Here is a 21,308-nt window from a genome sequence, read left to right as displayed (position 1 = left end):
GGGATTCTTTTTTAACTCCAAACGGCCCTGCAGCAGTGAGTCATAAGTCCCTGTATAAACTGAAACTTCTGCAATTTTGCTCTCAAGCTGCTTCTTGGGACTTCTTTGCAGAAATAATTTTCTACCGGAGGGATGAGTTCAGCTGCCCTGCTTTAGGAACCACAAGCTTTTAAAGCGATCTTTTGTCACAGGTTTGAGTTGACAAAACTGGCAGTTTAGTGAAGGTTCCGCCTATTTTTCAAGGACTCAGATGCTTCTTTTGTACAATATGGAGCTTTCCATGCAATTGCAGTGAGGGGTAAAAATGGCTTGACTGCAAGAAAACTTCCCAGCTCCAAAAGCTTTCTATGTAAAAGTATGTATTAAAATGATGCCAGAGCTTTGTTAGCAGTAGCATTGCTAAGATCTTTTGGCCATAAGTTGTATCAGACTTTTTGTATTGTGTAATTATTCCTTCATTCCTTCTTCAAAGGCACTTTCAATATTAACAAGCAATAATTTTTCTACATTTTTATCAGTACTTTATATTTTAATAGTAGTTTTTGTGTTTTTCTCTTTGTACACTCAGATTATAGAATCACAGAATGGTTTGGGTTTGAAGGGACCTTAAAGATTACTGAGTTCCTAGCCCCCTGCCATGGGCAGGGACACCTTCCACTACACCAGGTGCTCAGAGCCCCGTCCAACCTGACCTTGAACACTTCCAGGGATATAGCATCCCCAACTTCTCTGAACAACATGTTAGTGTCTCACCACCTTCCTTGCAAAGTTTCTTCTTATGCCTAATCTAAACCTACCTTCATTTTAAAACCCTTGCTACTTGTCCTGCCACCGCAAGCCTTGGTAAAAAGTCTCTCAGTCTTTCTTACAGGCTCCCTTTATATATTGAAAGACTGTAATAATGTTTCCGTGGCACCCTCTCTTCTCCAGGCTGAACAACCCCCAACTTTCTCTGCCTTTCCTCACAGGAGAGGTGTTCCAGCCCTCTGACCATTTTGTGGTTCTCCTTTGGACCAGCTTTAAGAGGTCCATGTCCTTCCTGTGCTGGGGATGGCAAAGCTGGATGCAGCACTCCAGGTGGGGTCTCAGAAGGGCAGAGTAGAGGGGCAGAATTACCACCCTGGACCTGCTGGCCACACTGCTCTTGTCGCAGCCAAGTGTGTCTGGTTTTCTGGGCTGTGAGTGCACATTGCTGGGTCATATCTAATTTTTCACTCACCAGTATTCCCAGGATCTTCTCTGCAGGGCTGCTCTCAGTCCATTCATCCCCTGGCTTGTATTGGCAATACACTGATCTGGGTGCAGGACCTTGCACTTGGCTTTGTTGAACTTTGTGAGGTGTCAGATGGTTGAAAGCATTTTGTCAATCTAACAGCATAGACCCATGTGTAATAAAAGTGAGAATAATAATAATAATAAAGCCAAATGTACAAAAGTTATTGTAAGAAGTTGTTCCTTGATATTCCCTGGATATGTTCTTAATTGCACACTTTAGATGAAAGAAAAGGAAATACTTCAAAGCTTTCATATAGTTCATGCATTATGTAAGATAAATTTATTTACCTTTCATGCAGGTTACACAGGTGATTTTAATGCATTTTCCAGATACAAAATTGTGTTTGCTGATAATACTTTATGATTCTTCAATATCACAAATGGACGATTTAGGGAGGAAATAAAAAAGTCTTAAGTCCTGAGGCCTAGAAAAATATAATAACGAGCTTAGAAGAATTAGTGGTCAGAAAGTTCTACCAAAAAGACAATGAATTAAATTACAGAGTTTTTTTTTACAGAAAGTTGGGAGCCCAAAATGTGAGTAATACTATAGCAGGATCAATGAGGACAAAGGAAACAGCAATAAGACTGCATACAATGCCAGAACTGCTTATGGGGCAAAATGTATGAGCCAGGAGTTCTCATTTGCAGCCCACACACTGACACAGCATCACTTTTTTGTTCTCACATGTTCACAGTCAGTTACAAAGCCAACAGCACTTGCATGGCAGCTAAAAATGAGTATATATTTTCTCGAGAGGGTGCTACACAGTGGTACTGCCATGTTTATTTTTTAATTCTAATCTTTCTCTCCATAACTTGGACCCAGAGTAGATTCAAGCTCTGTTTCTCATAGGTCCTCATTTAATCAATAAATTGAAACTAATAAAATATAAAAAAAGCCCCTGACACAATGAGCATGTAGGGCTTATTAATAGAAATGTGATAGGTGTTACACTATTAATTGTGTGACTGATAAATACCTGGAGCAAAATAAGGAGCACTGATTAAATCTGAGGGTGCATTTTTGTAACAAGTTTCATATTTTTAAGCAAGATGGACAAGTAAATTTTCCACAGAACATTTTGGTACTTCATGAAGTTTGCCTTCCTATATAAAGAGCTCATCTATATTTGTTTCCCACAGTCTTCCAAGAATGATGTAGCATATGAAATTAAAAATATTTTCAGTAACTATTTTATGAAGGCTGTCACTGATGACAAAATAGGAGAAGAAGAGAATTTTAAGCATGCATTTTTGCAGTTGCACAGAAGTGCAGGTATAGAGGAAATTGTAAATCCCATATATTGTAAAGCTAGAAAAAATTTAGTTTACAAACAAGCAGAGAAGAAAAGCATGAGAGAGAGTAAAACACTGTATACAATGACTATCGAGAGGCAACTCTACTTGTTGCCAAGTGGTTTTTACCTTTTTTATGTGGTTATCTTTTGTGTATATAAGTTCTTTGATTTTGCATGGGTGATAAAGGAAGAGGCCTCAGAAGCCAAAATCTGGCTTGCTGTCAACAGAGTAATTTTAAATGTAAGCACTGAATCAGTTAAAGTGCAGTTTTGCTCCCACACTAGTTCCCTTCTTACAGGGTGAGAGCAACTGGAATCAGATTACTCAATGGCTCAAAAGGGCATGAATAATTTGGGCCGAAAAATTAATCACCATAAACCAGTTTTTCTTTATTAGAGGCCTCTTTACATGACTTTTACTACTACTTTTATTGTTGAGCACTTTGTAAAAGGGCTGTTTTTCATGGCATCCACAGAAAGATCAATCTGTTTATTAAATTGTCCTAGGCCTATTCAGTGCCCTAGTGCTTGACAGATACAGCTGAAATGTATGAGAGATGTCACTTACATTGGCAGATCATATAATGGTCATAGCTAGGCAGAAAAGTACAACTACACCAAAACAGAACATGTTGCTGTGGGTTTTGGTCAAAGCATTTCACCTTGTCTTGTAACAGGAGTAACAATCTTGCAGAACAGGAGAATCTATAAACACAGAGCTGACAGCAGAGCTGGGAACCTTCAGCTCCCTCCTCTCTGGGCCACTCTTTCCTTCCGCAGGTCAGGGTTCTCTCTGCTTGTCTAAACTGTCACACAAGAGGTGATTACCCATTTTTTAAAACAACTGTAGTATGTAAAACTTAGAAGAATCTCACCCCTGTATGTCAAAATAAATAGACAAACCAATCCCAAACCCAACCAACCAAACAGAAGATGGAGCCAGAGAGCAGCTTTTAAAGCAAATCGCCAGAGAAGATAGGGAATTCGGTTTGCTCCAACTCCTGATCTCCAAACAAGACTGCAGATAAGGAATTGGAGAAAGTCCTTCAAGACTCTGGTGCAGTACGAGGGCATGGAAAGAGGCTCCACCGTGTGTGAGCGCATCAGCCCGAACCAGCACAGCTGCTTCCCCTTCTGTCCTCAGCCTGCACATGAATAACATGAGCCACAACTGCTGCTTAGAGGCAGGGAACCTTATTCTGCTCTACCCCAATCAAAAAGGGGAAAGTCAGTCTGCCTCAAGAATAGAAAGGCCAAAACTAACAGAGGGATGGATGTTTCATTTACCGTGGTGTCATGCCAGAACACAGAGTAAGAGAAATTACACTAATAGCCAAGGATGAGGTGTATTAATTAAATATAAAGTAAGCTGCATTTTTCAGCTTGATTTTCGTTCAGTCTTACTGGTGGATACATTCTTTCAAGAAAGTTCACATAATCCAAGCATCCCTACTAGACAAGAAATAGAAAATTAAATGATGACATCATGTAATTTTTGAAATTTCCTGCAAAAAGAAAATACCAGAGGAGCATTTTATAATTCTTAATCCTACAACTTTTTTTTTTTTTTAAGGGCAGAAAAATAACTGAATAAGCTTGCTTTTCTTGGCTTCAGATTCAGATACTAAGTTGTCGTGTTTTCAGTCCTAGCAATATTTTTAATCCATGCAATCTGACCTGCAAGCTATGACAGAAAATGAAAAAAGATATTCTAGGAAGTATTTGTGAGATTTATTCGCTTGATTTTTCTTTTCAGTTAAATGGGGAAACACTTTTCTAAACTTTTGCTTCTCATTAAACTTCTCATTAAACTTGATGTCTACAGCAATTCTTTGAACTGTCACACAAGACATGATTACTAACTTTGTCATTATAGTAAAATTGTTTTTAAAAAGTTTTTGATTGTTTTGTGTGACAGTGGTAGACCTGGGAGGACACTCAGGTCTTGTTGGTAATTTCCATGCCTTTTCCACCATCACAATACTCTTTAAGCCTGTTGGGGAGAATGCAAGAGGAAGCTCCAGGTTCTCACTTTGAAATCTATTTCCTCTCTGTCTCCCTTACTCCTCTCCCCAGGTTTCCATACATTACTTTTCCTCCCATCAGTCATAGCAAAATTGCTTTTGTGTGCCATAATTTCCCAACCCTATTTCCCCATCTCATCAGGGAGAATAGAGCACTGACCCCAAGTTTGCACACCTGCTAAAATGATGTACTAGATCTCAGGACATGTTTCTATTATTCAAGTACTTTCCTGGTCTTGCAGAGAAAATCACTATTACAGATAAGCTTTAAAAAAATGCCCCTCAAGAATTTTATCTTGAATAGCCACTGGAATTCTGGAATCTCTCTTGCATTTTGTTGTCTTTTTTTTTTTTTTCTCCTTGCTTTCTCCCCAAAGGATAATTTATTTCCAAAGACCAACCATTTATACAGAGCATATATTTTATTTTATTTTATATTATTATTATTTCACTTCATTCCAAAATGTTTGCCTGCCTTTCAGTGTTTTCCTCCAAACAGTGTCTTAAAACTTGAAGGAGTAGTTGTCCCTGGAAATGTTTAAGGATATAGGCAAGACAAGATTAATAGGAAAGAGTGATGTTTCAGAAGGCAACAGGATAATCCAGCTGATGTGGGAGATATGTAGGACCACCTGCCAGTCCTGTGACCCACACCTTTGCCTATCAAGACACTAATTTTCTCAACTACTTTCTTCTTTAAAAGCCTTTTTGGAAAATATATTCTTGGTCTCCCAAGAGCCTGCAGCCCACTGTCTACAGCATACAGTCAGCCAGTGATCTGTCAGTGATGCACAATGCCTAATCTTGAGAGCAAACTACTGCAAGGTCAGTAGACTTTACTAGACTTCAGTTTGAAATACATTTTTAGATATATTCTGAAAACTAGCAAGTATATCAATCTTCAAAGAATACCCCACACCTCATCAAGTAGCGAGACCAGCATTTCTATCTGTACGGATAGCCTAGGACTGCAGGATCATCCATAGCAGTAAGAAGGTGGATCTTTGACTCTTCAGTAGTAGCTCCCTTTTAAGAATTATGAGGAAGAGGCATTATCTAGTCCAATCACACATCCTCAGGGAAATAGTTTGAGACTGCAGATTCATTTCCTGTAATCCAGGTGTTGCTGACCAGACCTTTCCCTCTACAGTACACTGGTAGACCTGTCATGTTTAGTTGAGAAAGCTTAAATGTCTTGCTGTGCTCCTGCAGACACTGTTTAGCAGAACAGAGATTACTAAACATGGTGAAATTTAATTTCTGCCACAAGGAATTGACTTTATCTTTCCTCTGTTACATCTACTACATAGGCAACAGAAGTGTGAGTAGGCAATCAGGATTTGTTCTGTTGCAGACGCTGTTGTATTCCACTCCTGGAGAGTAAATTTTTCTCTCTTGGATTTTTTCATACCTGCTTTTTCTGCTCCCTGTTTTTTTTCTTCCCCACGAGAACTGCTGCTCATTTGGCTTAGTGTAAATTTAAAGTTGCAGCTGAAACAGCGCTTTCCAACGACTGACAACTTCTGCAATGTAGGATAGCTGTTCAGACACTGAGCATGATTTTCCAGAATCTTTCGAGACGGATTGTGAAAGTTTGGCATATGCCTCGGGAGGAAGTTGCCTTTTCACTGGTTTCAGCGCAGAGCTTTGGGCAAGTGATCTGACTTTCTTGGAGCTCAATGAATGTGTCAGGAAAAGCGAGTGAAAAGAAGCCGCTCGATGAAAACGAGCTGCTGGAAGTCTGCTGCGTTTCCCTTAGGAATAAGCTTTCTGAAAGACAATTTCTGCTGGCGCCGCGGTGCAGCCCTGCCTGCCAGCGTCCCTGTCTAATGCAGCAGCAGCAATCCCATGTTTACCTTCAGCAAAAACTAAGACAGAAAAACGTCAACAGAAGGATGCAGCGACTTTCACAGCAACATTCTGTTTAATCTTTCCTCGCGTCGGGTTTTCTTTTTCGCCCGGCGGCCACATCAGTGTGGGACGGACCGCACGGTGCCAACAGTCCATAACCGGGTCCGGGTCAGAGAGGGACCCGCTCCCCGGGCTGTTCCTGCGGCGAGCCCGCGCCGCTGGGAGGGCAGCCCTGGCAGGAGAGGTGCGCTCATACCTCCGCCGGACCGCAAGCGTCCCTTCGCGAAGCCGCGGCTCCACAGTCCCGCTCTGCGAGATGGCGGCGGGCGGCCGCCATTTCCCGCCCCTCAGAGCTCCGCGCCCCGCCCGGCCCGGCCCGGCCCTGCCCGCTCGGGGGCGGTGCCGCCGCCGCCGCCGCGCTGTTCCTGCTTCCCGGGGGGCGCCCGGCTCCGGCAAGTCCCTCCTCCGCCTCGGCGCTGCGGGCCGCCTCCCTCCCCCGGCCGAAGCCTCCTCCGGCGGCAGCGGCGGTGTCCGCCGGCCCCATGGCGGCGGAGCCCCAGCCCAAGGCGCTGACTCGCAAGCCCCTCCTGCTCAACAAAGTGGAGGGCTCGCAGGAGGTGGTGAACATGGCAGCGATAGTGCCCAAGGAGGATGGGGTCATCAGCGTCTCCGAAGACAGGTACCGGGGAGCGGGTGTTCAGCGGGGCCGCGGCGGTGGTCTGTCACCTCCCAGCACTGCTGCCGGGGATGGGGGCAGTGCTGGGCCCGCGGCGCGGGGTCCTGGCTGGTGGTCCCCCATCGCCGGTGGCACCGGCGGGAGCTGCTGGGTCCCGCCGGCGAGGGGTGGTGGAGGCAGACCACCAGCATCCCTGTGCGACTGGAGACTCCACCACCCGGAGTCCTGGCAAGCGTCAGGGTGGCGGTGGTCCAGCATAGGGACATTGCTTTAGGCAGACACATCCCCTCCTGGAGGGGACGGAGCTCGGAGCAGGGGTCTCCAGCGTGGCGTCCCGCTCCTCCTCCTGCTCACCGCTGTGTGGGTCAGGACAGTGACCCGGCCGGGGCTCCGCTGAAACTTGCAGGACTTGAGTGACTTTTCTTAGCGTGGGTAAAATGGGATTTGAGATCCCCTTCATCACGAGGATTGCCGGGGAGTCAGTGGAGATCTTTGACCTTGCCTAAGGCTGAAACAGTAGTTTTGGTTCTCCTCTCCGTTTCCCCTCTCCAAAGGTTTCTTGGTAATTATTTAAAAATGCCATGTACCAGTGATAAGATCTTGGAGTTAAATCCCGTGTTGAAAAGCTGCCAAGGAGGAGAATGCGTTCAGGCCCTTTAGCAGGGCTTTTTCTCAGGGAATGAGTCTGCCCAGAGGCAACTCTGTCTCTTCTGAAAGAGCTCAAACTTCATTCAGCCCTGCAGCTGGAGCTTCAAAATTCTGTCTTGAAAATATTTTATTTCAAAATAAGTGCGTATTTTTCTTGCCATGTCCATAAATAGTTATTTTAAGCAAGGTTTCTTTGCGGCTCAGGTGTACTGGGTGTCCTGTGTCCTAAGATTGAAAGATAGATGTTCTCGACCAGTGTGTCAATATGTTTTGATACTCACGGGTATTTGGATGGACTGTCTCATGGATGCCTGCTGTTCTGTTGAGTGTGTGCTTTTATGTCTCTGCAAGCTTTCGGAAAAACTGGCAGTATTTTCTTTCATCTTTCTCCTCACTGTGACTTAGTTTTCAGCTGTCAAATATGTGCAAATTTAAGATCATTTAAGTTCACCTAAGCTGAGGTCTCCAAGTGAGCTGTCATATGCCTGGTAGCAAGAGGAGCTGAGCTACTTAAAGCAAGTATACTGTCAAAGGAACTTTAAGTAGAGTTTTACATTGTTATGTACTCACAATTTTATTGTTTTAGCATTTTTTTATGTATTTAAAGTGACATTGAATAAAGCTTGAGCTTGTTTTGGTTCATTGTAGCTTGTTAGGCTTACTGAGCCAATTCTTTTTACCTATAAGAAGGAATTCCTGAAATTTATTTCCTCTCATATAGATGTCTCTCAATCTCTGCATCTTCCCTCACCTTAGCAAAAACAAGTAGTTTTAGTTGTTGATAACAGGTCGATGCTCCAGGCTGATATTTCTGTGTAGGAAAAGGGGTTGATGAGACGTCTTTATTTTCACTAGTAACTGAAATGTCAGCTTGAAGACACAAGCAGTGAAGAAGAAGCCAGTGGTTTCATGCTAGGAAAGTCAGGAGGTTCCCAGGCTATTTTCTGTTTAAAGGAATTAAACAGGTAATGTGCCTTCTTGCAGCATCCTTGACATGCTATAAGCTATGATCCTGCCTTTTATTTCTTTAGGCAGGAAGATGTTGGTTGATTGGTCTTTCTATAATTTTCTACTTGCATTAGCATTTTTATTATAATTAAAAGTTTAAGAGTCTATAACTGACTTGGAAGGAAAGCAGACTAGGAGTCTAACTTGCAGGTTTTAGGCTACCTGAGGTGAAAGCATAATTTGCCAGGCTTTCAATACCTATGTATTGTGATTAGGCGTGTGCAGATCCTTTTGGCACCTTTTCCTGTTTGGACTTGCCTTCTCCTGTCAGTGTTGACATGGTTGTTTAATGGCCTTGGAATGTGGAGGGCTTTTAGAGCTTCCTAGAAACTGTTAAGGATGGTTATGGAGATGTCATCCATCCCTTTACTTCTTAACCAAATAAGTGATTTTTGTCCACATTTCCCAGTCTGTAATATGCACTCCTCCTATGAGGAAAACTTTCTGAAACCTCTGCAGAGAACTTCAGCTGGAATGACTTGCCATCTCCAGCACTTGCTTCAGGCTGGGACACCTTCTGTAGGGTGAAGGAGAAATTGTTTTGCTTGTTAATGGCTGACCACATCATTATTGAAGTTGCTGGTAGGCTTTGCATGTGCAACAGCTAGGTGCAACTTTAAAGGTTTCCTTTGCTGCATCATGTGGCCCTCTACACGTAAATCTTTAAAAGCAGGAGCTAGCTTGGTCTCTGGTCTCAATTTTGTATGGCACCAGTGGTGTTACCTGGTTTTAAAAGACACAATAATGGTTTTAGCTACAGCTTGCAGACATAGTCATGGATTATGTAGCCCTGCATGTTTGTAGCACATATGTTCATATATTTTAAGAAATAAAATGAGAAATAAACTATGTAATGATAGAGAGTGTGGTTATTCCTCATAAAGAAAGACAAAGGCGGGGGGGGGGAAGAAGGAATCGGTGGGGCGGGGGGAGGGAAGTGGGTTTACATATTTAACTAGATTCTCAAAACTCTGTATGCCCAACAAGGTTGGAGTTCCTTTTTAGTGTGTGTCATTTGTGCAGATGATGCACACAGATTTTCTCTTCTGAATCCTGGTCACTCATGATAATTGACTAATGCTCATTGTGTCCTAATCTTAGTGGGTTTTCTGATTCTATATCTGGGCAAAATAGACCTGAGCCTGTATCTACAGTACAGCTGGTTTGCATTGGAAGGATAAGATATTTTGTGTTTTTCTTCTAAGGAAGAGGATGCACCTGTCTAGACAGGTGAGAGGTAAAGTAGCGGCAAAATTTGATATCCAAGAATGTATAAATACAGTGCAGGATGACTCTAAGGAGTTACTAGCTTTCATCCATGCTCTTTCCCTGCCAGCAAACACGTGGAATCAACAGACATATATAGCCAAACATGTAGAGTCTTGAGTGATCCATAGCACTCTATGCTCATGTGAAGCGAGGGTGGGATTTTCCTGATGTGCACAGCTGATCCTGAGTTGTCATCAGCTTCCTCAGTATTAAAAGCATGCGCTACCGTTTCCAAATTGCAGACCATCCTTGTCTTTTTTTGCCTTCAGAGGGAGTTGTGGGTATTGGGCATGTCTGAAAAGTAGGTCACTGGCATGTCAAGTTCAGACATATCTAATTCCATGCTCCAGAGAAGATTTAGTGTCATTAATCTTACCTGAGCATGGGATACAGTGGGACAAGTGCACTGGCTCACCCAGCTTTCAGTGCAAGCAGTTCTGCTCAGTGCTGGCACACTTGGTGTTTCTCAAGAGCCTGCCTGTGCTGTGAGTGCTAATTCGCTGGGCCTCTGATGGTGAGACTGGCAGGAGGGGCTGGGTGTCATCCTGGTAAACCTGCACTTTGCCAATAGCCCTCCTTTCACCATCAACTGGTTTGTAAGTGAGGAAAACTGTCACAGAGGCTGATGTAAACAGCTTTCCTGGTCTTTATGAAGTCTGGTCTGTCTGTGCTCTGTTGTGGGTGGGAGTTCCATGCTCACTTCCATGCTACAGATCTTCTAAATGTAGGTGTTGCAGTCAAGTACTGTTCTCTTTGAAGTATTCGCAAGATGTAAAAGTTTTCACAGTCAACTGAAAATTGTCAAAATCCTTTCATTTTAAAAAATGGGCATTCTAGTCTCTTAGAAGGTGACAAGACCTAGGAGAAAAATATTTATCCCTTTATCCCATGGCTTTTTAAATTTTATTTAATTTTTTTGTATTTTTTTTTTTTTTTGTATTAAGAGAGTAGAGACCCTTGTCTTCTCCATTACTTGGTATTATCCTAAATTCTTTTTGAACTCAGATGTCTCAATGTCTTCATATGGATCACTGTATAAACAGTGAGCCCAGACTGCTTATCTTATTAGTGTTTTCATCTCACATTGAGAAAACTATGCAGAGCTTGTATTGCTAGGTTTGGTTTACAGTTTGAGGGTTTTAAATACAGATGTGCACTTCAGCTGTTGTCCAAGGCTTGTGTTCTGGGTGTGCTAACTAGCAGGGTTTTTAGGGAGCACCACAACTTAATGTCCATCTTGTGTAAATGAAAATCTCTTTGCTGAACTAACAGTGGACTAGGAATGGGAATATGCTTATGTGACAAGAAATGTGGGAGTTGTCTTTGGCTTTGTGCTGATATGACTTCTAGCATGGAGAACTGTGATCTTTCCACCTTTAAGTATATCAAAAGCAATCTTTTTCTCCTTGTGGTTTTCCTGTCCAGATCCAGAACATTGAGCATATAGCGTCACAGTTCATGCCTGTGAAAAAGCTCTAATGGAAAGGTGGGATTCTTCATGCAATGCTGCATTTAGGCAGCATGGAAGGAGCCACAGACCCTTAGTAAACTGAGTTTCCTTTCTCCTGTGGTGGAGTGGTAGAAAGTGATTCCTTTGCCCAGCAGTGTGGTTGCAGTACAGGTCTGTAGTTCTTATCTAAGCTCAGGGTTACATCACTGATGTCCGCTCTGCTGTATGCGTGACTGTTGGCTCACAACAGCAGAAGTGCAGGTGCTGTGAGAACTGATTTTGATGCTGTCTGTGTATGCTTATCAGTCTAAGCCTGTAGGTTTCACACCCAGGTGATTGCAGCATGAGCAGTAGCTCAAGCAGTGCAGAAGGTGGGGATGCTCTTCACAAGTGTAAAAGGACTTGTTCCTGCCTGGAGGTTCTTTAAATTTTGATAAAAACATCAGTCACCAATAAAATTGTTGATAGGAATTGAAGAGACCTAGTGCTGTAGATGCAATTTGGTTGCTTTTTTTTTTTTTTTTAACTGAATTTTTTGGGTATGTCGTAATTTGATGAGTGTGTGTTTGGAATAAAGGTTAGGGTGGAAGTTTGTGCTGGCTATTTGCAGGGAAGAAGCGGATGCTGGCAAGAGGCTTAAGACAGAGGATAGGCAGTCCAAAAGCACTTGGAATTAGACATTGTTGCAGATGTTGAAAAGTAATTGTTCCTGATTTGACTAACATGTATCCTGTTGAGATGCCAAAATCTGAGACTCGCACTTAAAATGTCTTGCTGAGTGCTTGTTGGGAGTGATAAACTCCACTTAGTAACTTGTGAGAGAGTTTGCAATGTTGTGCTTTTTTAACCCTCTGTGCCACTTTCTGCCACTGCTTGTTGAAGTTTGTCCAAGCTTGTGGATCCCTTGCCTTAAGATGCTCTCCTCCTGTGTGTCAGTTAAAGATTTAAAGCACAAGCATTTAGCCTCATCTCTCTGATTTGAGCTATCCTGAAACTACTCGCTCATGTAGGTAGTGCACAGATTGATGAAACTCCTGCAGTTGCATTAAGTTTGTGTCTTAACTGCAAGACGACTGCTGCAAAAACGTGCTCTGATGTGACTTGGACCACAGCTTGTACAGACCCAGCTTCAGCAGCACAGTTGGGCAGCATAACAGAGTGGAACCTTAGGTGCTTCAGCCTTTCGAGTTAGAGGTGCAATGGCTTTTACTCTCCTCTCTGTTTTAGAGATTATTCCTTCTATAAAAGATGTGGGTGCATATGTCTTGCCTTACCAACTTTGTTTGGAATAAGAAGAGCTACATAGTATACCTTCTGTCTGCCTCCTGGTAACCTCTTTTTCTGCCTGTTGCTGAGCAGTGCTCTTGAGTTGCAGCAAGTTTCAGGATGATGCAGCTTCTTCCCATATTAACCAGTTCTCATTTTTCTGCTTGTCTTCCCTGACCCCATCTTAATTTCCCTGGCATCTGCTTACAGAGAGACTGGCTCTCTCATCAGTGTGTCTCATGTCTGTCAGGCTTGGTGGCCTTCCCCTGCAGTCTCTCCAGCTCTGCAGCTGAACAGTGCTTCTCGCCAAGAGGGGACTGCACAATGCCACCTCTGTGTGTGGCCTGTGGACTCTGGAAGAAAAAACAAATGCCAGTTATGGAGTCCATGCAGTACAGAGATGGCGTATAACTGAAAATGCATGGTTGCAGGAAACTTGTTGGTTTTTCTCCTCAGGATGTCTAGATGAGGCAGTGATGCTGCAACACAAAATGGCTGCAATACCTTAAACTAAAGGAATTACAACAGTTTTGAAGCTATTGAGCTATTTAAGTAAGGCTGACCTTTCATTGTGGGTCACTTAGCAAACTGAAGGTCTCAAACAGCGTGTGACCATTGTAGCACAATAGAAATATGTCAGTAGCTTGTTTGAGCTACTTTATAGTATTTTGTTTACTGAGGCAGACTCTTTTCTTTCTCTCTCTCCAGCTGCGCTGGTGCCTGCATGGTATCTGCTAACACTAATCTGTGCATAGGTTTCCCAGCAACATCTTTCAGCTGTGTGATACTACGTGGAAGAGAATTGCTCAAAAGTGGCACAAGTTTTGTAAAATGGTGCTTGTAACAGCCCTGAGAGAAGTCAGAAAATACTTGGCAGCTCAGAGATCAAATGGAAAGGAGAGAGTAGGAGGGTGTAATGCAGGCACTGTGTTCTGTGGTCAGGAGCTCTAAAAGCTTCTTAAATGATGAGCAATGCCCTAAGGGAAGCAACTGGCTTTTGTACAAGCGTCTTCTATGCATCACTGTGTTCTCTGCACTGTAACCTCTCAGACACTGAAAGAATATTCACATAAAAACACTGCTTTGCTCTTTTGCTTCAGCACACACTGCCTAAATATGAGTGGGTTTGTATAAAACTTCTGGTATCTGCATGTACTTGCCCAGAGATTTGTTAAGAATTGCAGTAGTCCATAATGCAGTTTGCTGCAAGACCAGAAGCAGGAAGGTACCCTTGCAAGCTAGGTTTGGGTGAGTGGCTGGAGCAAGCCTGGAGGAGGAAAGAGACAATTTTGTGAAAGAAGAAGCAGGAGAGGCAAGTTTACCAGGTGATCCTCCAGGCAGGGACCTTTACATAATCACAAAGACATATGCATCTCTTTGGGTTCTTCATATGTCACAGTCTGCATGCCCGATGTCTTGAAACTGCACATAAATAATGGCCAAAATTGATATTGGCCTATCAGAAAACAAAAATAAATTTTACAAATTAGACTGTGCCAAAATTTAAGATGAACAAAATACTGCCTTCATCCTCCTGAGAGGGAGAACAGTTGTGGAGGCTGGGCTAAAAAATGTGGTGTTTCAATTTTTCTCTTAGTCAGGCTGCAGGAAATAGCATTGTGTAACTAACCTTGGCCAGATTTTGAACATATGGGCTTTGCTTGTCACATCATGTGTAGTTGCCACTTAAATTAAGTTTTTCAGGGAACTCTAAAGGTTTTGAGCACTGAATCGAAGGCAATGCCAAAGCACAGTCCGGGGTAGAAAGCACTGCTGTTCTGCTGCCAAGTTTAATGCAAAGTTTTGTCTAATGTTGTTTTCCATTCTCCATGTCCTGCACCATTCCCTTCTACTGTGAGGTGAAAGATCAATGTACTTAGCAGGTTTTTGCAATAACAGTAGTGATCGATCAACCCCAGAAAGAAATGCTTTTGGCCTTTACAGTTCTGTAATCGTGGTTTCTTAGGAGTTGAGTCCTGTGGAGAGAAATCTGAGAAAAAGCTGTCCTAATGCGTAGTGGCCTATTTTGCCATCAGGTTGAATTATCTGGATTCAGGTGATAGAACAAGAACAGTGCTTTGTCTTAAAGGGATATGGAGAGAAGATCCTTGCCAGTATTGAGAATGTAACAGATAATGAGATTTTACACTTCCAGCAGTGAGTGCAAATGTGGTAAATTTACCTTTGGTTTCAAATTCACTTATAATAGCAAATAAACCTTTAATTTTATTCTTAGGCAGGACGTGCATCTGCTTTGTGGGATACTTTGGGGCCTTAAAGTTTACACTCACTTTGTTTGTGTGCCAAATTATCCTTACTTTGTTTTCTTCTTAATCCTAAGTGTTATTAAGCTGTATTTTTTCATTCTCATACCCCATTCCTTTTCCCCATCCAATACAGAGAAACTCGGCCCTCCTCTCAGCTCTGTGTTTGCTGGAGCAGATACAGGCTGTGGAGTCATCCAGTGAGCAGTTGCGATTGACATTTCAAAGGCTTCATGTTTTGCAGCGCCGTGTGCATTCCGTTGGATAGAATGAAAGTAGGATTTCCAAGAAGATGCTTTCAGCTTTGATGGCCAGGGCATAGCCTGTGGTCCAGCCTAGCTTTTGCTGCATGCAGGGTTGGCTAAAGGCAGCTCCAACATTTTGATGGCAGTGGGGGTCCTCTACATGTCTTGTCTGGATTTAGGAATCTTGCCTTGGCTTCACTTGCTCCTTCAGCAGCTCCACCAACAATAAGCAGTTGTCAAAGGATGATTGCCCTTCTGCAGTTACTGGAAGTCCAGCAGGAAAGGTCATGCCTGTGCTGTTCTCCAACATCAGGTGTACAGCCTTTGTGCCTGTTCTTGTCACAATGCTTCAGACTCGTGTGGCACAGGAGTCCTTGATTAGGCCTCAGCATAGCTTGAATTCTCCTGGCCAGGAGCTTAATGGGAGGTAAAAGGGTCTTTGCTGAATAGTCTTGTGTGTGTCTTCTAGAGATAAAGATCTCTATGCTTTTGATCTGCCATGGGAATAATTTATTACAGCATAGGCAGAAGCAAATAATGATAAAAACTAGAGATCTAAATAGGGCAGTGTGGTAGTACTTATGTGGGGAAAAGAGGACTAAAACAGTCTCAATGTTAATTGTACTAAGGGCAGAGGGTGAAGAGATAATGTATTTGTCAAATCAAAATTGACACCTTTGACTTTATTGTCCCCTGATGTTATTTAATTACTGAAATTAAGAAGTTAATACTTTTTGTGGCGGTTAAGTGACATGTTTTATTCTGTTCCACTGAGACTTATGTCTCATTCAGTCAGAACAAATATAATTCACCCCAAAAAGAGTATTTTGGGTCTACCAAAGCCTTGCCTGGGCTGTTGTATGTGCTGCCTTAGCAGCTGAGACTTTTAGTGCTGTGTGATATTACCTCAAGTTTTCTAAGTTCTGTTGAATTTGAAGTTTTTGAGACTGTACAAGCTGGTGCTGGCAGCTAAGAATGGACCTATGCTGGATTCCCTCAGGCAGGAGCAAGCAGGGAAAGCAGTTGTGTAAGAGTGATCAGCTGCAATGGGTGGTAGACCACTGTACTTGGCACAGTGTGTTACATACAGGGGTTGGTTACACAATGTATAAGCACAAATCCATTTCCAAAGAAGAATTCAGTCTCCTCTCCTCAGGAAATGCATCAGATTTCATAAACTAATCTCTTCTTGGTAATTTCTGTGACTGCCAGTAAATGAGTGGGAATAAATTAATCCATCATCATTCTTTGAAAATATCAACTGATAAAGGATCCTGCCAGGTTTCCAGCAGGGACAGACCCATACAAACATTAAACTTCCAGCTTCACACTCTGATCCCTGTTGTTACCACGTTTATTTGTAGCCAAAAGGCAAAGCAAATAAAATTTCAAAGAGCTTGCTATGGTGCACCATGGGAGTCTGAGCTATAAAGCTCCAGCAGATGAGGAGCTGTTTTGGGATGGGCTGTTGCAGAGATCTTCTCCCAGCTGTCCTGCAGACAGGATTTGGGTCTGCTGCCCAGCTGCAGGCTTTGCTGTGGGGGAATCTTTGAGACCTCTGTTTGGCATTTCATCTTTCCCTTTGCACACTCTTTATGGTTGCTAATATGGTTGGAGAGCACAAGATTAGCGGGAAAGGAGGAAGACCCTCAGTAGCTTGTACCACTAATTCAGGTTCCAAAATGTTGATCCTGGAGTGGAAGATGAAAAGTAAGGGTAGGGGTTTTTTTGTTAAACAAGAAATACTGTGAATACTGTTGGTCACGGTCCTTCGGTTTCCAGCAATAAGCTTTTCCAAAAACACTGTCGCTAAACCGTATTATATACCAGAGAAAGCAGTAGGGAAAGGGAGCTATGAATGTACTAATTGTTTAAAAAAAATTACATGCTGTAGTGGCTGAAAAATGCATGACTTTTATCTGAATTCTGAAAGCTCCTCTGTGATTTCAGATGCTTCTGCTCCTTCTTTCCCTCCTTCCTTCATTCTTTAATAGATGAGAGAGAAGCCTGGTGAAGATTTCCTTAGTAAGTTTTTGTGACCAGGAAACCAAGCCAAGAAGTCATCATCCCCGGCTAGTTTCATCCACAGCACTCTTTTGATCACAGCTTAAATTCACTCTTTAAAAACCTGATGACCTAAAGGCTCTTCTTCAAGGAAGCAAGCATGAACATTGTTGTCTGATTTTTATGAGGTATGAACATACCTGAATGGATGGCCCAAGGATTGCAATTATTGAGGTCGCCAGCAGGAAGCATGGCTAAACATAACCAATAGCTTGGTCTGCCTCAGTCATTGTTTCCCGTGGTCTTTCCTGTGCTCTAAAACTGAATTTGCGTTCACATGCCCTTTTTGACATGTGACATGAACAGACATTTTTACATGGTGTTAAGAGTCAAATTCTTTTAGAAACAAGTGTAACTGTTATACAGGTGTTAAGCACAAAATCTATATTAAATGTGTAGGCAAGTGTTTTGTATACAAAATGATACAGGAGAGGTAGATAAACAACCACTTTGACAAAAATTCTGGAGATAGGAAAAGCAAGTGGGATGGGTAATTCCTTACTGATCTGTGTTCGTGTTTAGTATGTGGATTAAAAAGTGCAAACAGAGGTTTCAAAAAATAATGTGTGTGCATGTACTGACACCTCAGACTCAATGGTATTTTTCCAGAAATAAATGATACTGCCTGTGTTTGAAGGCAAGCTCCTAATTTGCAAGCTGGTTGTTGTGATATTCTGAAGCATTATCCTAGCAATGGTCATCTTTTTGTTTTGAGTTTCACGTCCCTTTATTGCTGTGTATGATAACTTCAAGCCAAAAAATGGTATTTATTCAGTTATTGACCAATGCCATCATAGTGACCTCAGGCTAATAAAAATGAAGGAGGAAAAGTGGGAAAATACAGACCACCTTGAGATATTATCGTGGTGTACAATGTAACAAGAAAGAAGAGCTCTTGTGAGGGTAAGCAACAAACCTGTTGTTCTCACTTTCCTGTTCTTTTAGACAAGCCCAGTATTGCACAAGATGGTTGATGTATACAGGGATCAATACTGTTTCCTTTTTTTAATGGCTCCATGAACAAGCTGGGAGAAATGGGCAGCTGAACCCATGGCCACTGGCTATAGTGAATGTATTTCTAATAAATCAAATAGTGCAAGAGTATGTTTCAAGCGTAGGGATCTGGCTGGCTGTGGTGTCTGGTTGTTGGTATCAGGCACTCTTCTTGTCATGAGCCAACTTGCACAGCATCAAACAGTGCTCACACAGGGTTTGGAAGTCAGCTTTTACCAGGGACTCTTTCCAGTACATAGCTTGGATGCAGCTGCTGGTTTCCCTGCCAGGTGGCCTCACTGCCAGAGGCTGGTCCCAGGCCTGTGTCACTTACTAATGTAGCTGTGTTTCACATCTCCAGAGCACCCAGGTCATGTGGCTGTTCCTCCTGGTGGGAGCATTGCCTACAGGAAATTGATTCTGTGATTAAAAAAACAAAACAACCCAAACCAAGTAAGCCACTGGTTTAAACAAGACACAGCCCTTGAAACTGTCATGCCTGTAAATGTTTCTGGTGGTTGGAGATCTGTAACAGTAAGTTTAAAAAACCTGAATTTGAGACCAAAGTAGTTTGAGATTAAGATAACTTCAACCAGACATCCAGAAAAGGACAGGTCTCCCAAGGCCCCTGTGCTGAGCAGAAGTGCATGTGCTTGCCAAATTCCTGTGTATGACTTTTGCCAGTGACCTGCAGGGCTGCAGCCAGGGCTGGAACTCAGCTGGAGCACTGAAGTTGCATTCACAGCCTCTGTGGCCAAGTTCTCCAGTCAGACATCTGCTCACTTCCTGCACCACGGGAGGCCCAGGCATTAGACCTGTAACCAGTGTGAATGCATCTTCTGGCATTCCTCAATAGCTGTCAAGATATGTTTTCTCATGAACCTTTGTTTCTGACACCCAGGGATGTATCTTTGGGCAGTCTGAGCAGAGCATTGCATGTCCTGTAGGTCTGGGAGATGGGATATGAATGCTTCCTTATATGCCAGGTCCTTCTCTGCTTACACCATCCCGGGGAGGCATCCTTCCAGTCAGCTTCGTGTCATTGCAGCTGCACTGTGCCAGCCAGTAAAAGTACCAAGGTTTGTTCTAAAAAGTGTGTCAGTCCCTTTACTGTTTCAGGCCACGTGGAAGCTTTGGTCCTGTATTTTTGAAGTCACAGAACAGTGCTAAGCTGTAGTAATGACCAGTTTTGAAATACAAGTCATCAATCATCTGCATCTGAAACACAGACAGTTGGATGTTAAGTGCTGAAGAGAGAGTTCTTCATCAGGGACATCCAAATCTAGAGCATAGCTTGGAGAAGATCAAGGAAGTCCAGAGACCCTCTGCTGTGAAGTTTTCCCTAAGCATTACATCTTCAAAAAGACCTTCAATCATAAAAATGACATTTGTGCTCCTTTCAGTTCTTAAAATACTTGAAATAAAATGGATGTACAGTGGTGAGAGACCTTACCCCAGGCAGTTTTCTGCCCATACATTTGGTATTGCTGCCAAATGATTATAGAAAACTCTACTAGGTTTTGTAGGTTGCACTGTAACTTCAAGGAGGACAGAAAATAAGAAACTTCCATTTCCTAGTAAAACCGGTGATGCCATATAGAAACTATAAAGAGGAAATAGGCTGCCTCAATAGCTTGTGAGCTCCTCTACCTGAGAAAAGCAAGAAAACTTCAGGCACAATGATTAAATTAGTCTTCAAAGCACATTTTCAATAGAAAGTACTTACAGCTAGAGATGCCTGTTCTATAACTATCACATAGGTCTTTCTGCCTTGTCCAGTTCACCTGACACTGATAATGTAACAGAAGTTAAAGGTGTTGTGGCAAAGTCTTGTGGAGAGTCTCTTCCATAATCTTACAGTTTTTGTACAGACTGTTTCCATTTCAGTGTCTGGTAGATGATTCACACAGTATTTCAGTCCTTCTCTTTTTTCTTCTTCTTTACCCACTGTTTTGGGGACAGTGATGTGTCTCCTATTAGGAAGAAATAGTAATTTCCTTTTGCTTCAATATGCAAAGAAACACCAAAATTGTCATGGCCAGTTTCATCCTGCTCCAGTGTCACTTGAGAGTTTTGCTGCTGACTTGAGTGGGATCAGCTGAGTGTTTCAAAAGGACAGGTAGTACTTGGATTACTGGAGGAGTGAATGCATGTGAAGCTGCACAAGGATTATAGGTTTCCCTTAGCTGTCACTGCCACAGCAATTGGGATGGGCCGCAGCAGAGTCAGAAAGTACATGTTGGATGTGGCCTCATTGCTTTGACACTCTTTGGCATGGTGCTGCGCTGTGGCAGTTGTGTTCTCCTCCTCTTCCTGAGCTTGGCCAAAGTTGTTAAGCTGGGTTTTGTATCTTGGAGCCAGGCTTTCCAGTGGCAAGGATTGTTGGACTTGCCTTGTCTTCCACAGTATGTTGTTCCCTCTGGGATTGTGAAGGAATTTATATATTCTATTTTTTTTTCCTTGTGTGGAGTGTCTTGTAGAAGCCTTTTGTGTTTTCTATGAAAACTTTATTGTTGAATTTTTAATATTATTTTAACTGTTCTCAAGATTGTTGATCTGAAATTCTCTGGTACCAGTCCTCTGATGCTGAGGAAATGGTGTCAGAGTATTTTAGCCCAGCCTGAGTTGTAAGATTATGATTGGTTTTTGAAGGCATCAGAGGATTAAGAAAGCAACAAAATCTCCTTTAAATTATGTATGCCTGGAATACCTGGGGCATAAGAGTTGTACAATGATTTTTATAGTACTTTTCTACAAAAAAAATGCTGCTTTTACTGTACCACAACATTGCACTGTCTTACTTTGGACACAAATAGAAATTCTACTTGGCCTCCATTGCATAAAATCTTGTAGAAACAACAATTTTAACCACAGACTAAGAGAGAGAAGCATATTTTGAGTCAAATAAAATTAAATTACAAATAGCTATCAATTATGTAGAAGTAACAAAAATAAGCAGAACATGATATCTAAC

General features: G+C 42.4%; 1 protein-coding gene across 2 annotated transcripts in view; it reads left to right on the top strand.

Annotated features, from left to right (window-relative positions):
- Nucleotides 1-6,944: 6,944 nt before the first annotated feature.
- WDFY2 (WD repeat and FYVE domain containing 2) overlaps nucleotides 6,945-21,308 on the top strand; it is a 64,935-nt gene continuing 50,571 nt past the window's right edge. For both annotated transcript variants that reach the window (XR_010719392.1, XM_066176109.1), the window contains exon 1: nucleotides 6,945-7,130. Coding sequence is in view for 1 of the 2 variants with exons in the window: in XM_066176109.1 (XP_066032206.1) it covers nucleotides 6,994-7,130 (137 nt within the window). In the remaining variant the exon portion in view is untranslated. The remainder of the gene's footprint in view (nucleotides 7,131-21,308) is intronic.

This window comes from Chamaea fasciata, unplaced genomic scaffold, assembly GCF_029207755.1.
Source record: "Chamaea fasciata isolate MVZ Bird 193981 ecotype frontalis unplaced genomic scaffold, bChaFas1.0.hap1 SCAF_2, whole genome shotgun sequence".
NCBI lineage: Eukaryota > Metazoa > Chordata > Aves > Passeriformes > Sylviidae > Chamaea > Chamaea fasciata.
The sequence above is the reverse complement of the archived record's forward strand: the minus strand, read 5'-3'. Positions and strand labels throughout refer to the sequence as shown.